Here is a 20,901-nt window from a genome sequence, read left to right as displayed (position 1 = left end):
GCTACAACTGGCACAGGCTCACTAAAACTGGACAATAGAAGATTGGAGAAACGTTGCCTGCTCTGATGAGTCTCGATTTCTGCTGCCACATTCGGATGGTTGGGTCAGAATTTGGCATCAACAACATGAAAGCATGGATCCATCCTTTATTGTATAAGCGGTTCAGGCTGATGGTGGTGATGTAATGATGTGGGGGATATTTTCTTGCCATTCTTTGGGCTCATTAGTACCAATTGAGCATCGTGTCAACACCACAGCCTACCTGAGTAATATTGCTGACTATGTCTATCCCTTTAGGACACAGTGTACTCATCTTCTGATGGCTACTTCCAGCAGGATAACACACCAAGTCATAAAGCGTGAATCATCTCAGACTGGTTTCTTGAGCATGACAATGAGTTCACTGTACTCAAATGGCCTCCAATAGAGCACCTTTGGTGTGTGGTGGAATGGGAGATTTGCATCATGGATGTGCGGCCGACAAATCTGCAGCAACTTCGTGATGCTATCATGTCTATATGGACCAAAATCCATATTAAGGCATTTCTGAAGGGCGCTGTAGGGTGCAAAAGGGCGTCCAGCCCGGTACTAGTAAGCTGTACCTAATAAAGTGGCCGTAATGCAATATATCTGTCTTAAATTCTCCTCGTTTAAATCTTCATGCCCTCAAGCTTGTAACAATTCAAATGAAAACACTTTTATTTTACTGAACTGCTGTCAAATGATGCGATGTAAAATGCATCTAACTGCAAAATCAATCATGTTTCATTAGAATTACAAAATAAATGATCGTGTCAGCTTTTAAATTGCAGAAAATTGATGATATCAATATGTTTTGATAGACCGATTTCCCTCTACCTCACCATATTTTTGATTATAATGTTTTGAACATGCTGCAATTTATCTTTTGTCATCAGCCAGCATTGAGAAATGAGAAAGAGCTGAGTTTCCTGTGTTCATCTTCTGTCTTCATTCATACACAACACAAGAAACCACGAGAGCCAACGAAAGGATGGATGATGCCAAAAACACTTCACATGTTCCGCTTTCCATCTTTAAACTAGTCATCCTGGCCTTTTCATGCTGCTTTTCTGACTGTGAGAAGAGAAAAAGCCTCTGAATCTCCTTGAACTTACTATGCACTGAAAGGTCAATTACACCATGTTACATTCAGAGATCAATCGAATGATATTTTAGTAACACTTTATTTTACTTTACACTTCAACTATCAATTCTCACTATTTACTAGTAGCTTATTATCAGTCTATTATTAAGAAATTGGCTATTTCTTGTACGTATAAAATACATATTCTACATGATCATATTTTACATCCCTAATCCTAGCTAAAACTACTATATTAATAACTACTAATAAGCAGCGAATAAAACGATTATTGAGCTAAAAGTCATAGTTAGTGCTTTATTAATAGTGAGAATTGTACTTAAAAAAAACATTAGTACTCACACTTTATTATAATGTCAATGTGATTGTTTAAGCTGATTTTATAAGTGCAATAACATCTTTAGGATGAAAAAAAACCTCTGAGCCGTGTAAATGTATTGATTATGCAATCTTTACACAATGTTACAGTACATTAAATGAGGTAAAGATTGTAATATATGACTTCTCTATAAACAGCGAGTGAAAAAAGCATTGAACATGTCATGATTTTTCTCAGAAAGCACGTGTCTAAATGTACTGTTGACAAAGTTTTCACTAGATGTCAGTAACAACCAAATTCATTCAAAGAAAACTAAATTAATCAATTTATAAATGAAGTTATTTAAAAAACACTGAAATGACACAGGGGAAAAGTATTGAACACATGAAGAAAGGAAGGTGTAAAAGGCAAGGAAAGCCCAGACAGCAGCTGAAATCTTCATGATTGTAAATGAATATTGGCTTCTCCAGTCCAACACCTGCATTACCAGATGATGAAGATGAAACCAGGGTGGACATTTAAGCGAGACCTTCATCCTAAACACAGCCAAGGAAACTCTCTAATGGTTTCAAAAAAGAAAATAAAGCTGCTAGAATGGCCCGAACAACCACCTGACCTGTATCCAATAGAAAATAAGAACTGAAGATCACAGTTTATAGACGAGACCTACATAAACTGTCATTACCAAAAACAACTTATACAAAGTATTAACTCATTTGAGTAGTTCAGCATTTTCTCCTTGTGTCACTCCATTGCTGTTACGGATAATTAATGTTTCTAAATTAGTTAAATTTTATTTGTATGTTTGGGAATCTGGGTCAAATTTAGTAACATCTGTAGAAATATATTTGCCAGAAAACAAAATGCTGACATGTTCAAAACTTAGTTTACTAAAATTGTTACTTATTAAAAAAACTTTACTGCGTGCTGTAGTGATGTTCTTGAATTTTGCATTATTATTATTTTTATTTTTTTGTGCTGCATTTTGTTGCCTATTTTATATATTATGTTATATTTTCATAGCATTTTTCTTTGATGGAGATCTTTGTCATTCTGTGTGCTTTAAATTTGTTTTACAACTTAATGTATTTTGAGATTTTTAAATAAACATTCTGAAATCCTGACTTCTGACTTTTTATTTAAAATGCTGTAGTGTTTTAGCCGACTCTGCAGACACAGAGGAGATAAATAGATTACGTGTTCAAGTTTGCCTCTCGTATTTCAGGGGCAACAAAGATCCTTCACAATGTTCTCTTCAAACTACAGCTGTGCCAGTGGACTTGCTGGACTTGTAGTCTTCACTCAGGTTTCACTCCTGCTTTGACGTACTGTCTTTGAAACAGGAGGTTTGTGGTGGGACAAATCAACGAGCTGGCATAAATATAAATCGGTAACACTTTACAATAAGGTTCATTAGATAATGCATTTACTAACATGAACTAATTATGAACAACACATGTACAGCATTTATTAATCATAACTGAACATTTACTAATTTATTAACATTCAAGTCCATGCTTGTTGACATTAGTTAATGCACTGCATGAACTAACAATGAACAACTGTATTTTCATTAACTAATGTTAACTAACATGAAGAAATGCAGTAGTAGATGTATTGTTAATTGTTTGTTCATGTTAGTAAATGCATTAATGAACATTAACTAATGAATCTTATTGTAAAGTGTGACCCATACATTTTAGTCCCATCCAGGTGGTTTTAAAGTTATGAGTTACTTTCTTCTGTTGAACACAAAACAAAATATTCTGTATTATGTTGAGGGAATGGCAGCCATTGACATTCATTGTAGTAATAAAAAAAAAATTAATACAAAAAAAAAATTAATACTGTGGAAGTCATAGAAAGGTTTTGTAACCTAAAACCTTGGGTTGGGTGTTTTAAGCCCCTGGTGTATTGTCATAAGCCCCTGTTTGTTTGGAAAATGTTGCACTTAAAAACAGGTTGTATAACATTAATTTGTTATCCAGGTACTTCAAATTAGCACATACATCATGTGCATTCCACTTAACGCAACTTTTGTGTCGTTATTTAAATAATCAGTACCTGTTTCTTCCAGCAGGTGGGAGTGGGACTGTTGTCATGCGCCAAGTGTTAAAAACAATCCCTTCACCGTCCTCATTCATTCATTATTTTGAGGAGTTGAAGCTGATGAGGTAATAATACAACTGTTTTACAAAATTGAATAGTTATAACTACAGATAAAGCTTAATATTTGGTTTCACAGTATAAAACGTGTAGTTTTGGTGAAATAAAAATAACATGTGCGTTATGTGAATGTAACTACATGCAAATTATTCAGATAAAATGTCAATTGTTTTAGCTTTCTAGAAATTATGTAGATATCTAGACATATTTATCTAGATATGATATAACAAGTGTAATCTGTTTCTGTAATAGTTAAATCACAGTAAGTTCATGCAGCTTATTATATTCTACTGTAAATGCTTTAAGTTAATATCGGATTATAAATTGACTTTTCGGTAGAAATGATAGAAAATGACAGACAATGAGAAATGCGATTCAAATGCCAAATAAGGAGGACAAAGAACATATAAAGGTCTTTGAATATATTGTTCTTACAGTTTGTATGCGGGTGAACCTTTTTTCTTTCGGACTAAGCCCCTTATCCCTTTCGACCCTAGTAATAACCCTGGACTGGGGCTAGACAGAATCTGACAGTTTTTCCTATTTCTGCGCACCAATTTGTAAAAATAAATAAATAAATAATAAAGACAATGCAGACATCTTTGCAGTTATGTGGATTGTTTTTGGGAATATAGTAAAGTTAAAACATTAAATATTAATAGTTTAACACTTGTATTTATGGTTTACAATAAAAATCCAATTCGATCCTTTTATTTGATAAACAAAGCACATCTCTCACAGTGTTTACTGAAATTTACTTAGAAAACAGAAAAATATTGTCATAAGCTGCATTCATGTTGTTCCAACACAAATCGACTAAGTATTGCTGTAATTAAAGAGGATAAAACATAAAAACAATTAGGTTATCCTAAAAAAAAAAAGAAAACTCAAGAATTTTGTCGTTACAGCTCGCTTTATATAAGTCGTTTAAACGAGGAGCAAAATATTTTTTGTAGTCCACTGTAAAACATGCAGGTTGTTTCAGCTCATTTAAAATAAGCAGTTTGAATGATCAAGAAAAAAAAAAAAAAAACATTTCTTGAGTGTGTACACATATGAGTATTAGTCAATATAACTAAAATGATTATAACAAAATTAATAAATATATATTTACACTTTTACATAAGTAATTAAAAAGACTAAATAATGGGCTAAGAATATGCTAATTTCTGGCCTTTCAGATTCCGTGTGCGTCTACCAGTGACTTAAAAAGTAGCTCCGCTGTAATCAGCAGTATTTAAAAGCTTAGACTGTGGGTTAAATGTATAGAGGTGACCTTTAGAAAAGGAGCTGCGAGAGGGAGGGATGGAGTTTCAGCAGCTTAGTGATCCACTGAAGGTCAGATTGTGCAGTGTGCCGCTACTATTGAAGGTCTCTTTATTTAGCTTTCCACCCAGCAGACCCAGCCAGCCCTGCAGAGGTTCAAAACAGGACTGGCTTCACTCAATTTGCATAACGCTGGTGATTTGTTCTTTCCCCATGCACGGAAAAAATTTTCTCCAAGATGATTCCTTAAATTTACTAAATGTTTTAGATTAAGTGGTTGTAAACAATTTATCTGGACTGAATTTAATTTAATTTAAACTTTACTGAATTTAATTTGTTTAATTTTTTGCACATTTAAATAGTTTAGCAAAACTATTTTTTTCAGTGTGGACACTCTTTGACATGTTTGATATGTGTTTAAACTACTTATTATAAGAACTAAAACTAATAAGTTAACGCAATCATTTCATGTTGTCCCAACTCAAATTAACTGTATGGACCCCAGTTTTTTTTTTTTTTTTTACGGTGTACTTCCTGCTAACTTAATAATGGTTAATTCCTGCTAACTTAATAAGCAGCTAATTCGATATTTATTGAGCTAAAAGTCATAATTTATTAATAGTAAGAATAGCACATTAAAATATAGTGAGCTACTGTATACTTAAAATGTTTAGTGTGTTTTTTTAAGATGTCAGTGTGATTGTACTCATCTAATCTGATTGTGTAAGTGCAATAACAGGATTAAGATGACTAAAGCAGGGGTGCCCAAACTTTTTCTTATAAAATGCCAAAACCAGTGTTAGATTTTGTTGTATTTTGCCTAACCGTTCTTGTATGGCTTTGCCAATGTATTAGATTACAGTACGTTTGCTGCTTGTTCAAACTACCTATTCAAAATGAGTCGCAACAACACAATACTTAAGGTTATTGGCGACAACGTAATAGTTTCACATTCAAACCACTTACATTTGTAAAAACTATTTAGTGAACTTAATGTATTTGTGTTGTGACAACATGAAGGAATTGTGTGGAACCCAGCACTTTTTACAGTGTAGATGTCAGTAACAACCAATGGTGTAAAGTAACCAATTACAAATACTCAAACTACTGTAATAGAGTAGTTTTTTTTTCCAGAAAATGTAATTTACTAAGTAGTTTTACAAATTTTTCCCTTGAGTGCATTTTTAGTGCAGTGTTGGTACTTTTACTCCACTGCTTTCCTTCAACCTGCAGTCACTACTTTATTTCTTCTTGTTTATGGGGATTAGAAAAATCAGTCCTGTGATTCCTGTCCAATCAAATCGCACATAGAAGGTAAATTGACACATGCTGAACTACCTCAATACATGGCGATTTATAAACGCAGCAAACCTTTTGGAACCATTAAAAGTGTCCAAGAAGATGCCCAAAAACTTTACACAGAGAGTGTTTGGATGCATGTCACTGATGAGATGTCAGATGTTTACTTTTTGATGACCAAAGCGGCCTTAAACACTCAGCAGGCACAAGACATCAACATAACCTCAGATTGACGTTATACCCCAACATTGTGGGGACATTGCATTTTGTTTGGAAATAAAGATCGGGTTGACATCAATGTCTAATGTCCAACCTAAAATCAGCCAAATATTAACATATTACAGCTTTACATTGTGTTGACCGTATGGCGTCTATCAGATGTTGGATTTTAGTTTCCAAACCTGACAGATGTATCTGTATTTGATGTCAATATGTCGTTAGTTTAAAGTGTTGGCTCAACATTGGATTTTGCAAAGTTGATTTATTGGATTTATTAAATTATTTAAGGTAAGTGTTTGAAAACAATTCATTTGGGCTGAACTTAAACAAACAAATTAAGTTAAACATAACTAAATTTAGTTTGTTTGTTCAAATTCAACACATTTAAATAGTTTGCAATGGTTTTGCAGAAATATTTTTTTTTTCAGTGTGTAAAACTCAAAACGCTGAGGTAACAAACCATTTGAGGAAACCGATTGCAGCAAATCATTTAAGTTCAAAAACTAATCCTAATGAGTACTGTGAACTTAATCCATTTGAGTAAACAAGGCATTTTGGGCACAGTAAAATGTTGGATTTTGGTCACTTTGTAACACAACCTAAAATCAACCAATTATCAGCGTCATTTGATGCCATTAATGAACATCAAATTAACATTGTCCTTAGACACTGGATAGACATTTTGGTCACCTGACATCACAACCTAAATCGAACCTAATATTAATGTCTTATTGCATTGTGTGCCTGCTGGGAAATCAATAAATGCACTACAGAATGTTACATTTACACACATCCACAAATTAGATGTAAATGCATCAGCTTTTTAACAGCGTAATGCTCACTACTATTGGGATGTAACAATATTTTAAATACCGTCAAACCACAATAGTAATTTTTTTCGATATTACCGTAGCCGCATGACTCAATAAAACTATATTTCTGAGCAAAGTTTGCTTAGGCGAATGAAGCGAACGGGAGGTAGCGGGAACTACAATTCCCATCAGCCCAGGCGTGGCCATCATCCTTTGCGGTCTGTTGTCACTACAGATCCAGTAATGCGGAAATGGAGTGTGTTGCTAGTAACGGGGAAGAAAAAGAGCTGGAAATGATCGAACCTAAAGCGGGTTTTAAATCGGATGTGTGGAAGCATTTCGGTTTCTTTCTAAAAAGATACGATAAAGGAGAAAAGGTGACAGACAAAGAAAAAAACAATATGCAGACACTGCCAGACTGTGGTGAAATATAAGTCGGGGAATACGACTAAAAACAGTCATGGGGACTGCAGAACACAGCACACTTGTTAGATTGATGCAGACATTGACTTGTACCGCAAAGAGACCTCTATCTCACTCATGGCTTGTCCTCTCAAGTGGTGGAAAGACAACGTTACCCACTTCTGTCAACCTTGGCTAAATCATATCTCTCTGTCCCAGAAACCTCAGTCCCAAATGAGAGGGGTTTTTTTCTGTTGCAGGGGACATGCCCAGACATCCCAGCTTTTACCAGATTATAGTTATATGATAATTTTCCTTAAAAAACCCATCTCTATCTAAGTGAGTGAGTGATTAAATGTTGAATGTAATGAGTTTTCAACAATACTAAATTGAAACTATTTTTTAATATGGTTTAATAGTTTTTTGTTATTAAAATTGAAAAATTGAAGTTCCTGTTTCGAAACTTACAGATAGATGGCTAATTTGTATGTCATTAATATGTTCAGTGATAAGGTAAATAAAACTTTTGGCACTTTTTTCGAGTCTTTTCATTAGTTTAGTTTTTCCTGTAAATTATTCAATAAATACCATACCGTGCCATTCAAACCAAGGTATTACCGTACCGTGAAATTCTGATACCGTTTTATCCCTACTCACTACTCTTGAAAACTTTTAAGAGGGCTACTTTTAACTCAAGCTTTGAGTAATATATCCAACAGATACGTTTACTCACACTACATTTTTGGGCAAGTAATCCACACACTCAACGAAAGCAAAACTAGATCAAAACTTTCCTTAGACAGTTTAACTGAGTCACTTTCTCTCACACAGATATAATAATGGAGGCCTGCAGAAGTGTGTGTTGTGCATGTGGCCCTGTCAATCAGCATATGAGTGTGTTCTTCTGTTCTACACCATTCTCTGAATGCTGCGAGTGTGCATGTGATCCCACAACAGAGAACAGCCCTCTCCGTCTCTCAAACCCCTTCAGCCACTGCAGCTACAAGTAAACTGCCTCTCTCTCTAAGCAATCCAGGATCCTTTAACTCTACTAGAAGCTGCTTGCTTTTGGGTGGATGCAAACACATATTTGGAGTCTGGTTTTTCCTGTTGCGCTTGTGTGAGAGAGCGACTGCAAGATGGTGGCTTCTCGCTGTTGGCTTCTATGGCTTGTCGTAGCTTTGCTCGGATCCGGGACGTTCAGGGATTCAGTTGAAGCTGAAGAAAGGCTGCAGAATGAGGAGGTGAAGGGTCTGGATCCGACTGGAGGTCACAAAGTGGAGGAGGCCGGTGAAGGGAACGCGTCTGAAGACGACGGAGGAGAGGGGGAAGAACCTGAGGAGCAGAATACAGCAGATCTGGAGGTAGAAGAAGCCAATGAAGACGTAGAAGAGAAAGGCGAGGAAACTGAAATAGCAGATGAAGAGGAAGCAACAGAGGAAGATGATGAGATTGAAGCAGTAGAAGAAGAGGAAGAAGCAGAAGAGGAAGATGAAGAGACAGAAGGAGTAGAAGAAGCAACAGAAGATGAAGAAGCAGAAGAGGAAGACGAAGAGACAGAAGGAGTAGAAGCAGCAGAAGAAGACGAAAAAGAAGCAGAAGAGGAAGAGGAAGATGAAGAGACAGGAGTAGAAGAAGCTGAAGATGAAGAGACGGATGGAGTAGAAGATGAAGAAGAAGCAGGAGAGGAAGATGAAGAAACAAAAGTAGTAGAAGATGATGATGATGAGACTGATGGAGTAGAAGAGGAAGATGAAGAGACCAAAGGGGCAGAAGATGAAGAGGATAATGTGGATGAAAAGAATGAAGAAGAAGAGCAGAAAATTGAGGTGAACGTAGCAGAAGAGGAACAAGAAGGATTAGCGGAGGAAGAAGATTCTCCACAACTGCTTGAAGAGGAAGCAGAAGCTGTGGAGGAAGAAGATGATGAAGAGGCAGATGCTGCTGCTGATGATGATGATGATGAAGAGGCTGGAGATGAAGAAACTGTAGCTGAAGGTAACTATTCATCACATTCAAATATATTCAAATATACACTGTAAAAATGTCCATAAATTAGCTGTTTTTGGTATTTTGTTATTCGTGTTTTTATTTTTCCCTCCTTTTATTTTTGAGTTGCATTATGGGATCATGATCTTTCTTGCAACAACTTTAAACCTAGAAGTGACTTTTATTGACATTTTCAATAGTTTAAAATGACTATATTACAGTACCAAAACCTTGTAATAAATTGCCAGTACACTTTCTGACATTTTACACACTTAATTCTCTATATATTATTTCTTATACAATAATTTTTTTCATTTCCTGGAGATGGGTTGAGGCTGGAAGGGCATCTGCTGCGTAAAAACGTGCTGGATGAGTTGACGGTTCATTCTGCTGTGGCGACCCCGGATTATTGAAGGGACTAAGCCGACAAGAAAATGAATGAAAGAATGAATTTTTTTAAAACTACTAAATGTCAATACAAGTCACTTTGTTGACTTTTGAAAAGTCGAGCAGAGCAGAGATCAAGCTCCCATAAGGCAAATCACAACCATAAATGAACAGAAAACACCACAAAATACAGAAACTGTTATATAACAGATTTTTTTTTTTACAGAGTAGTTACATTTGATGTGAACATATCACATTTCTGCCTCCCATTAGTGTTAGTACTTTGGTAATAGCAGGGGTGAGGGAAAAAAATCGATATAGAATCGTATTGCAATATTTTTCCACAGCAATAATACTGTATATCGATACATGTATACACCTCAAAATAACATCAATATTTTACTACACTATTTACTATTTACTTAAAGGGCACCTATGATGAAAATCATCTGTGTTTCCGCAGTCATAGTGAATTAAATCCACACCCCAGTATTTGGGGTGCAAAAAGATTTGGATTAACTCCACAACAAATACATCAAATAATCATTGGGAAAGTTCTTACTGTAGTATTTTCCAAAAATGTTACGTTAGATCGGGTTCCTTCATGTCTGTCTGTTATCTGCCGCAGCAGAGGTTGAGATTGAGGCACACTCTGACAGGCACATGGGAACAGTGGGCAGGGAGAACTAGCATTAAAGGGAAAGGGCACAATAACAGCTAAAATGTGTTCAGTGCAGAAAATTCCAACATTCTGAAAGGTATAATAAATAATCTGATGTGTGTTTTAAGCTTAAACTTTACAGACACATTCTGGAGACACAAAAGACACATCTTAAATCTTGAAAAAGGGGTAAAATAGGTGTCCTTTAAATGTTTAAATCATTTTCTTTACAGTCCAGTAGATGGTGCTGTTAAACTTTTTTTTTCCTGGTGAGTAGGTTTACATTCAGCATGCTGTAGGTTAGTATAATTAAGTTGGCAGCATTGTAGAAAGATACATACAATAATTACGACAAGTTCTCATTAAAATATTAGTAAGTTTTTATGCTTTAAAATCCCACATATTTACACTGCAGCAGAAAAATTAAAGTGAGATCAACAAACGTGAGAAACGTTTCTGTTTAATTAAAAACATATCATTTGGACTACATTGGAATAATGTTTCACAACCAACAAAATTCAGTAGGACATGCCCTGAGTGACCTCTAAAAATATTTAAATGACCTCGCAGGAAAAAAAGATTACAACGTTTGTCCTGCATCAAGTTCATCAGGCCTTAGAAATATGTCAATCAAATAAATCACTGTAGGCTTTATAAAGTTAAAATTGTTGTCTGTGTAAGTTCTGGAACAGAGCCATGGCTGGCTGTGTGAAGTCCTGTGTGTGTTCCTCTTTGTCAGTCTATGAAGTCACACATCGGCCCTGAAATAGCTCCACTATATCTGAACGGCAGCTCAAATATTTCAACCACTCAAGTCTGTTGTGGTTGAATGCTGTTGACATGAACCTGACATGTGATTTACAGTATGTTACAGGGCATCACGTGACCGTATATGGCCACCAGTTCAACATGAATTGAAGTTTACAAAAACTAGTGCATTTCAGTTTTAGCTGCTGTAAGAAATCTAATCAAGCTACTGTATCCATCATTCACTGCCAGCTAGCTTTCTCTAATCTAACCGCATTCAGATGATGAAAGATGTTTGTCGCCAAACTTAGTCTTATTTTATATATGCTAGTTTTAAACAATGTATCTGTGCACTTCATTGTTCATTGTAAGTCACGATAGGGGAAAAAAAAGGAAACTTAACATCCATTTCATGTCAACTTTAATGGCTGAAAGGGAAAGATCTCATCCTTCATCCTATCCTTTAGCTTGATCCAGACCATAGATATATACATTAGATGTCGCCTGGCCTATAGTTGTCTATTGGACGGAATGCGTCAATAGCGCCGCCATCTTGCTACAGGGTAGTGCTCCTTTGAAATGAATGCGGGACCAAGGTACAGTGGAGGACTGTGGCCATCCAAAGCCAGAGATATACACATATATCTATGATCGGGAGTTTTCCTGGATGTTAGTATGTAATTTTTTTTTCTAATTACGAAAATTATAATTTTACATCACTTTTCTACATTGATGGATCAGTGACCGCACAGGCATTCCTGACAAAAAAGCTTGTGTTTGTGTGGACAGAAATGTACTATTCACCCTCCCTGTTAAATTTAATCTAATCATGTCCTGAAACACACCTCCTCTCCTGCTTTCACTTCTCATACTGACGGAGGGAGCGATTCGTTTGTGAATGAATCCCCCGAGCGACTCTTTCACTAACGTTAGCCGACGATAATACAAGTTTCTGGCAGCGCAGCATCTCGTTGTCATATTTCTTTTGCATTGTTTGCTGATTTTATTCAACAAAACTAGCATAAGCCGAGTGTTTAGAGCGAGTTGGAGCTGCTTTGCCTTATGGTGAATGCAGTAAGTGACTGTTATCAACAAAAACGTTACCTGATTAGCACAAAAGTTCAGAACATACAAAAACAGAAAAAAAACTTAATATTACCTATGAAATGTTCTGCCTTTGTGCTTTGTTTTCTTTGTTTGCTCGTTACTACACCCGTAGACAGCGCTTATGTCCCACATTTTCACGTAATAACACTGTCTTGACTAGTGCGGTTGAATGACATTTGTCCTGGGAGCACTGTACCAATGTGGCGGCGCTATTGATGCATGCTTAGGGTCCCTATGCAACATCTAGTGTATATATCTATGGATCCAGACTAAATAAACTGAACCACGGGTGTGAAAGCACCCTAAGGCTAAATGATGACTAAACATTGCTAACACATATTTCAGGAACACTCCTTGACTGAGGTGCCTTGTCAGTGTACTTACCCCAGTGATATGCAGGTTTTTACTCACAGAGCGCTTTTACTTACCATTTATACCCTGCTGAAAAAAAAAATACTCAAACCAGCCTAAGCTGGTTGACCAGCCTGGTTTTAGAGGGGTTTTGGTCATTTACAGGCTGGTTTCCAGCCATTTCCAGCCTGGTCTTAGCTGGTCAGGCTGGAAAATGAGCAGCTAAAACCAGCTTGACAGCCTGGTTTAAGCTGGACATAGCTGGTTTTGGCTGGGCTCCCAGCCTGGTCAAGCTGGTTTTAGCTAGTCATCTTCCAACCTGACCAGGAAAGACCAGGATGGAAATAGCAGGGAACCAGCTGGGAAATGGCCCCCCTCTAAAACCAGGCTGGTCTCCAGCTAAAACCAGCCAACCAGCCTAGGCTGGTTTAAGCTGTTTTATCAGCAGGGGAATAAAATACTCAGACTTCATTGCTTAACAGATGGGCTTTAAACAGTGTCCTAACCAAGTTTAAAACACAGAAGAAGAGGCTTTACTACTGAATATAACTATGATGCCTTACCCATAACTAACTAAGTAATGAAGGACTTTCTTGAAGCTCATTTTTCCTCTGCTATGTAGAAGCGGCTGAAGAGGACAACATAGAGACTGTAGAGGCAGTCATGGCGGAGGATATACAGTACAGCTCCGGGTCTCTCTGTGGACTCTGCTCAGTCTGTGAGGTAAACCGTGCTGTTACCACATTGCACTTAAATTACTGAACCTCATATTAACATGTTTATAATGATCCTGTCACAAGTGCATTATCATAAGTGTGTATGACCAACATTTTATTTCATGGAATGAGCAATTTTATTTTACTGTAACAATGTCACTATATAGTTATTTAAATAGGTTATTTCAGGGTGTCCGAGGGGTCTTAAAAGGTAGAAAAAGTAAAAAAAAAAATCAATTTAGAGAAATTTAAGGCCCTTAAAAGCTATTTTTTTCTCAAGTTTGCCTGAATTTAATCTGTGAATATTGGGATGCTATTTGAAATCAATAAAATCCTGCTAGGTTTGACATCATACTGCTTTGTTTACCGCAGTAACCAATGCAACACTGTTATTTCTGCTGGATTAGCATTTTTATTTTGTACATAAATAATGTTTTAGTTAAGGATTAGTTTAGTAAATATACTAGAAGTTAAAATGTAGCTATTGTTACTGATTGAAACCTTATGTGGCGATAAAGCCTTACAATGTATGGTAGGAGTCTACAAAAATGTCTTGAAAGGTATTGGATTTCACTCTCTGTTTCCTGCATATACCCTGTATTTAAGAAAATCTACTCATAACAAATACTTACAAACATTAAGCCAATTTATTTTTCATATATTCTGACCAAAATATGAAACAAGTCTAAGCCGTTTATAATATAACCATGTTATTTATGTATTTTATATTTGCCTAGTCTAAAAATTACAACATCCCTAGTGAATCAATCATGTTGTTAGGTGTGCATTAGGACCTGGGGGAGGCTGTTAGTTGGCAGAGGTTTTAGCTCAACACAAGTGACTGCAGGGCCGGAGTGGGACTCCTTTTCAGCCCTGGAGTTTCAAGCCTCAGACCGGCCCACCTCAGTTCACGACTGACTATATTAAAATAAGGTCATTTCCAAATCAGTTTCTAATGACACTATCACGTATTTTTTTGAGAAAACAGCTGCTTTAGAACTTCAAATGTTCAACAACCCTAACAGTATTATATGTCTTAACAATAAAAATGAAAAAAAAAAAAAACCCTCTCAGACGAGGATCAAACCCGGGTCCGCAGTGTCATAGCCTAACGCGCTAACCACTGGACCACAACATCTGTGCGTAAAATAGTGGCTCGTCTTAGTTATATAATCATTAACCAGGCTGCGGGAAAATAGATAAAAAGAGCAGAGCTTTGGTAAAATAATTAATAGGAAGACTGTGGTCAAGTAAAAAAAATAATTAATGTAAAAAGTGTGACTGCTGAGAGCAACAGATTCTGGAGCTAGGGACAACGGCCCTCGCGGCCAAAAAACGCACCGGCCCACCGGGAATTCTCCCGGTCCTCCCGATTAGCCAATCCGGGCCTGAGTGACTGTATCTTACTGAGGGATGTTGTACACAGAGTTATTCTGTACTCACATTCAAAGTTTCAGGACAGTCATTTCAGTCTCATGATCAGCATCACACACTGCATGTGAATTAGCCACACCCACTTGTTTACATGTCGCACAATACACTTAAATTAATATATATATATATGTACATACAGTTGAAGTCAGAATTATTAGCCCCCCTGAATGATATTTTCCCCAATTTCTGTTTAACGGAGAGAAGATTTCTTCAACACATTTCTAATCATAATAGTTTTAATAACTCATTTCTAATAATTTATTTATTTTATTTTTGCCATAATGACAGTAAACACTTCTATACAGCTTAAAGTAACATACAAAGGCTTTACTAGGTTAACCAGGCAGATTAAGGTAATTAGGCAAGTTATTGTATACCGATGGTTTGTTCTGTAGACTATCGAAAAAATATAGCTTAAAGGGGCTATAAATTGTGTCCTTAAAATGGTTTTAAAAAATTCAAAACTGTTTTTACTCTTGCCAAAATAAAACAAATAAGACTTTTTCCAGAAGAAAAAATATTATCAGACATACTGTGAAAATTTCCTTGCTCTGTTAAACAGCATTTGGGAAATATATAGATTAGTTTAAATCCAATAGGGGCTAATAATTCTGACTTTAACTGTATATATATATATATATATATATATATATATATATATATATATATATATATATATATATATATATATATATATATATATATGTATATATATATATATATATATATATATATATATATATATATATATATATATATATATATATATATATATATATATATATGTATATATATATATATATATATATATATGTATATATATATATATATATATATGTATATATATATATATATGTATATATATGTGTATATATATATATATGTATATATATATAAATATATATATATATATATATATATATATATATATATATATATATATATATATATATATATATATATATATATATATATATATATATATATATTTAATGGCTGTATATTTATATATTTATTTATATTACAGTGGATGGCTTATTTCACTGTAATGATATATACTGTCATACCACCAACCTCTTCATCAACATTTACACCTGGTATTGGCATGCATTAAAAACATCTCTAGATGTCTACTATGACTTATGTGAGAACAAGTAAATTAAAATGATGTGAATGGGAGCTATGATTTTGATCACAATTTTAAATGTAAGTGCCTTCTTTCACAATACATCCCCTAACCAACATGTTCTGTCGTGAAGAACATCGAGAGTGGATGGCTTTTAACACCTGGTTGAAAGGATTCATTTATGAGTGTTCATAAGAGTAAAGCTATCCAGTCAAATGCATTTCCACTCAGTAGAGATTGAGAACTTTAAACACTGTCTATAGGCTACCTGTACTTATTGTGTCTACTTGTAATTGGATCAACAAAATTGTCTATGAGGCAGTTGCTAAGGCGGAGAATCTGGTTGTTAAGGTGTGTCTAGAAAGTTAGTGATTGGCTGCTCATAGTTTTAGTTAAATGAGCCCTGCATTAAGTCTGTCTGATGGAAAGTTATGAGGTCACAAAGTTTGGTCCAATGTTAAATCAATGACAGCCTTTTGCAATGTAAGTCTATGGGCACAATGATCAGTGCATGAGGTGTTAATGTTGCCTGTTTTAGCACGACTCATGAACTTCCTCTCTCTTTGCTCTCAGCACTGTGATACCTGCGACAAATGTCCCTGTGAGGAGGGAGACACATCAGAACACTGCCATCAATGTGAAGTAAATATAGTTTCATCATTTTACCAAAATATTTAAATCAATATGGGGAGACCAGGGATGATTGTAACATAACTTTTCATTATCACCTAAAACTACCCTTTTTTTAGCTACATGACTGAAACTTTTAGGCAAAGTACCCACATTTGTTTACTACAAATTTCAACTATTTAAATTTATTAAACTATATCACTGACTTATTGAGATGATGACAAACACAAAGTGGTCATTTGTTACAGGCTATAACACATACTGGGGTAAGTTGTAACAGGTAGACAAAATGCACAAAAACTAAGCGTACTACAAGTGATATGCCACAACAACAGTTTAATTGTAAATAAATGACTGCAACAATACAATAAATGTGAATATTGCATGTAAATGTGCATATTGTGTGTGTTTGAGCATGCACATGTGCGTTTGTGTGTGCATGTCTGTATGTGCACATACATATGTATGTGTGTGTAAGTGTTTGTATAGACCTTTTTCTTGGAATGCAAAACTACCCATTATGCTTTGCGTGTATGCGCAAGGAGAATGCGAAGAACTTCCGGTCGGCAGCTAATGCGTGTAAACAGTCACATTTGGACAGCTTTGAAAGATAGTTTTTATCCTCTTTGAACTAATACTGTTGTCCATCAGCACCATCTCCTGGACTGATCACTTAAAGAAATGCGATCTAATAGGATGGAAAACAGCTGCTGTGAGGCGTTTTCCCCTCGTTGTCAGACGGCATCTTCTGCCGTTTTAATGAAGTGAAGCCTTGTCATCGCTAAAGTCAACATTTTCTTTTTATTTCAAATATATAACCAGCCCAAACAAATGTAATTCACCAAAATGTATGACACACACACAGTAGCCTGTACTGTGCCACGGACACACAGGCTAGTGTCATTTCAAAATGACAGAAAAACACAAACCGTGGTGAATACAACACACGAAATAAAACACAAACGGCTCGCGATTAGAATGAACAGCAAATCAGCCAGCAGAGGATCAATAACAGACTTTTATTGGTCATTTTTGTAAATTGCACGACTTTCATAAGTTACCTGTTAAGTTTCATGCCAGTACTCTGGTTTGCTCTCTCTCTCTCTCTCTCTCTCTCTCTCTCTCTCTCCCCTGCTGAAAAAAACAGCATAGACCAGCATTGCTGGTCACCAGCAAGACCAGCATATGTTGTGTTTTGGTGCTGGTATGCTGGTGCTGGTATGCTGATAACCAGCATGGGATGCTGGTGCTGTGATGCGCTGGTGTTATGCTGTGGTGACCAGCATGGGATGCTGGTGCTATGCTGGTGACCAGCATGGGATGCTGGTGTTATGCTGTGGTGACCATGGGATGCTGGTGCTGTGATGCTGGTATTATGCTGGTGACCAGCATGGGATGCTGGTGCTGTGATGCTGGTGACCAGCATAGGATGCTGCTGCTATCTCTCTCTCTCTCTCTCTCTCTCTCTCTGTGTGTGTGTGTGTGTGTGTGTGTTGGTGTGTGTGTTAAAGAGCCGCTGAGCTAACAGCTGACAGGCTGGGAACACACACACACACACACACACAAACACACACACACACTGTACGTTATTTCTGACGGCAGACACGTGAACTAGGAGAAAGTTTTTCTCGTATTTCTGACGCGCTTGAACCACATGTGACAGATTATAACGGCTTTAACAGACACATTTCTAAGTTGTGTGTCACAAAAACACTCTGTTATCCATTAAAAACGTTATTGAAACCCATTTTCGGAGCGCAAATTACCAGTTGTACACGTTGTAAACGGAAGTTTTTAGCATTCTACCGGAAGACGCTGGTCGCTATAGCGCCCTCCATGCAGCAGCCATGAAAAAGGTCTATACTTTCAAAATGCGTGTTTCAACCTACCCCGCCACTGTCATCTGTTGTTTAGCTAGCTGTATTAGCATGGTGCTTTGAAATCAGCCGGAGGTTTATACACCATTCTTTACTAGAGAAACTACAGTTTGATCTGATATAACTCTCATAGCATCATCTACAATGGTAGAGGTACTAAACAAAATACTATCTTGCTATTTATTTTTTACTTTCTTACCTCAGAATTAGATTTTCTGTTGTAGCTTCTGGAGAGATAGTAAGACTGACTAGAAAATCTCCATGTGTGATTGTTAAGGATACCTGAGGAAACTGAAAATGTTACATGACTTCAATCTGATCCTTAATTAGTGGAATTGGTAGTGTTTCAACTGTGTTTCAGCTATACCCGGTCTCCCCCTATATAGCTGCTGTATGAGCATGGACAGCCAAGGACTTTTAAGTTAACAAAAGTAAAAAAAACATCAACGTGTAGATGCATTACTTACACTTCATCTCTCCTTCCACAGGATTGCTCCTACTGCTATATTTGTCCTGTAATCTGTGAGACCGTCTGTCAACCAGGTAGGATGATGCAATTAAAACACTGGATTAATGCAGAAAAATGTCATTGTATACTCTTTTTGGCAGTATGTTTTTGGCAGATTCAGATAAGTTTATATGTCAGCACTGTATGTTTAATGTAATCATTTTGGGATAACCATTTCGAACTTAATTTGTGCTTCATTTAGGTGGAGTTCTGGATGTGCTCAGTGGTTCTCTCTACCAGTAAGGATGAAACATCCATCCAGAACCCTCCTTTCTATGCAGAATATTCACTAAATATGTTGATTTAAAGCGTACTTTCATGTTGACGCTGATGTTTGTGTGTGTGTTTCTTCTACAGGACAGTGAATACATTTCTCTGAAATGGATTCTTCACAGCGCCGTCTTTTGGATGAACAGAGGAACAACAGATGATTAAACTTTTCACCCTGAAGAATCTATCTTAAACGTAACTGAGGAACTGCCAGGACTCTAATGTTTACCATTTGATGCCACTTTAACAGTGACTTTTCAGGCTGTGTTAATGAATAGGGTATATGCAGAGCTAGTGTTTCTTCCCATACTGATAAACTTTCGGTGATTGGTTTATGTGACTTTTTTCCATTTTATACGGTTCCTTTCACAGCATCGATGTTGTAATGTTATTAAAATACAATCAGTTAAATAGATTATAGTTGCTCAAGCGTATAATGAGATGAAAAGCTAATTACATCAGGATCAGCAAGCTAGCGCAGAAGCTTCATTGAATATACTGGGGTAAAATAAATGTTCATATTTTAAAGACATGGCGGGGGGAAATGGAATGTAATGCAGTGCTATAAATACAATCTGAGACCCACTTTATATCGGATATCACTCAGCCAGTGGAGATCACTGATTTTTAAAGATAACAGACCTTAAACGCGATGATTTTGTAACGGCATACAGTTCACCGGAAGCGCTTGACCCAGGTTACTGACAAATTAAAAGTCCTTCCGCATACCTCCGCATATACCCTATAGCAATTGCATATGAATGCAAAAGCTCTCACTATTTCATAATGCTTCTGTTTTTGACTGTATTTTTGATCAAATAAATGCAGCCTTGGTGAACACCAGACTCTTCTTTAGATCACAGAACTCATACTGACCCTAACATCAGAATGATTTATTTTCCTGATTTTTTTTTTCTGATTTGATTTTTCTGAAGATCTCACACTTTTCGAAGATTTCATTTGTAGTTATTTAGTTATCTGTTTATTAAATAATGCATCGCTTTTAATGAAACATTTTTTATTAGCAAAAATACTGTTATACATTATGGGCTCTATTTTGACGGTCCATGCGCAGAGCGCAAAACGCAGGGCGCAAACGCTTTCAGGGCGTGTCAGAACACATTTTTGCTAATTTACGGATGGGAAAATCCGCTTTGCGCCGTGTCCCATGGTCTAAAAGGGTTGAGTTTATTTTCTTAATGAGTTATAGGTGTGTTTTGAGAATAAACCAATTAGAGTGTCATCTTCCATACCTTTAAGGGTCAGCTGCGCCGCGCCAAGAGCGCATTCGCTATTTACAGGACGTAAAGTAAGTCTAAGTGGAAAAACTGAGCATTTCACTAGCTAACAGTTAACAGTTTTTTTTTTTTTAACAGGAAACTGTTAAACAGAGCATCTACTGCGTGAGAATGAGAGATAATGGAACTACTTTCACATTCGCTCTTGGATAGGGAAACCTCTACGCACATCAATTAGTCTATAAATAAATAAT

The 20,901-nt window shown here is 36.2% G+C and overlaps 2 protein-coding genes across 5 annotated transcripts in view; both read left to right on the top strand.

The window, feature by feature from the left end:
* The window catches only part of trpm4b3 (transient receptor potential melastatin 4b3), a 48,162-nt gene extending 38,715 nt beyond the window's left edge, over window positions 1-9,447 (top strand). Inside the window, exon 27 of one of the 2 annotated variants that reach the window (XR_015503246.1) lies at window positions 8,438-9,447. Coding sequence is in view for 1 of the 2 variants with exons in the window: in NM_001328032.1 (NP_001314961.1) it covers window positions 918-934 (17 nt within the window). In the remaining variant the exon portion in view is untranslated. Of the gene's footprint in view, window positions 1-917; window positions 935-8,437 lie in introns of those variants that run through there. The other variant, NM_001328032.1, reaches the window with a different exon arrangement.
* LOC553296 (uncharacterized) lies at window positions 8,725-20,247 on the top strand. Of its 3 annotated transcripts, XM_087275752.1 has the most exons (7): window positions 8,725-9,604; window positions 13,471-13,571; window positions 16,698-16,766; window positions 17,003-17,020; window positions 19,120-19,174; window positions 19,342-19,378; window positions 19,497-20,247. In XM_087275752.1, the coding sequence occupies exons 1-7, from the start codon at window positions 8,746-8,748 to the stop codon at window positions 19,516-19,518; spliced, it is 1,161 nt and encodes a 386-aa protein (XP_087131878.1). In that variant the 5' UTR covers window positions 8,725-8,745; the 3' UTR covers window positions 19,519-20,247. The 3 variants fall into 3 exon arrangements, with proteins under 3 accessions (XP_087131878.1, XP_087131879.1, XP_087131881.1); XM_087275753.1 differs by lacking the exon at window positions 17,003-17,020; XM_087275755.1 differs by lacking the exons at window positions 16,698-16,766; window positions 17,003-17,020.
* The last annotated feature ends 654 nt before the right edge of the window (window positions 20,248-20,901 follow it).

Source organism: Danio rerio, chromosome 12 (genome assembly GCF_052040795.2).
Source record: "Danio rerio strain M-AB ecotype USA chromosome 12, GRCz13ab, whole genome shotgun sequence".
NCBI lineage: Eukaryota > Metazoa > Chordata > Actinopteri > Cypriniformes > Danionidae > Danio > Danio rerio.
The sequence above is the reverse complement of the archived record's forward strand: the minus strand, read 5'-3'. Positions and strand labels throughout refer to the sequence as shown.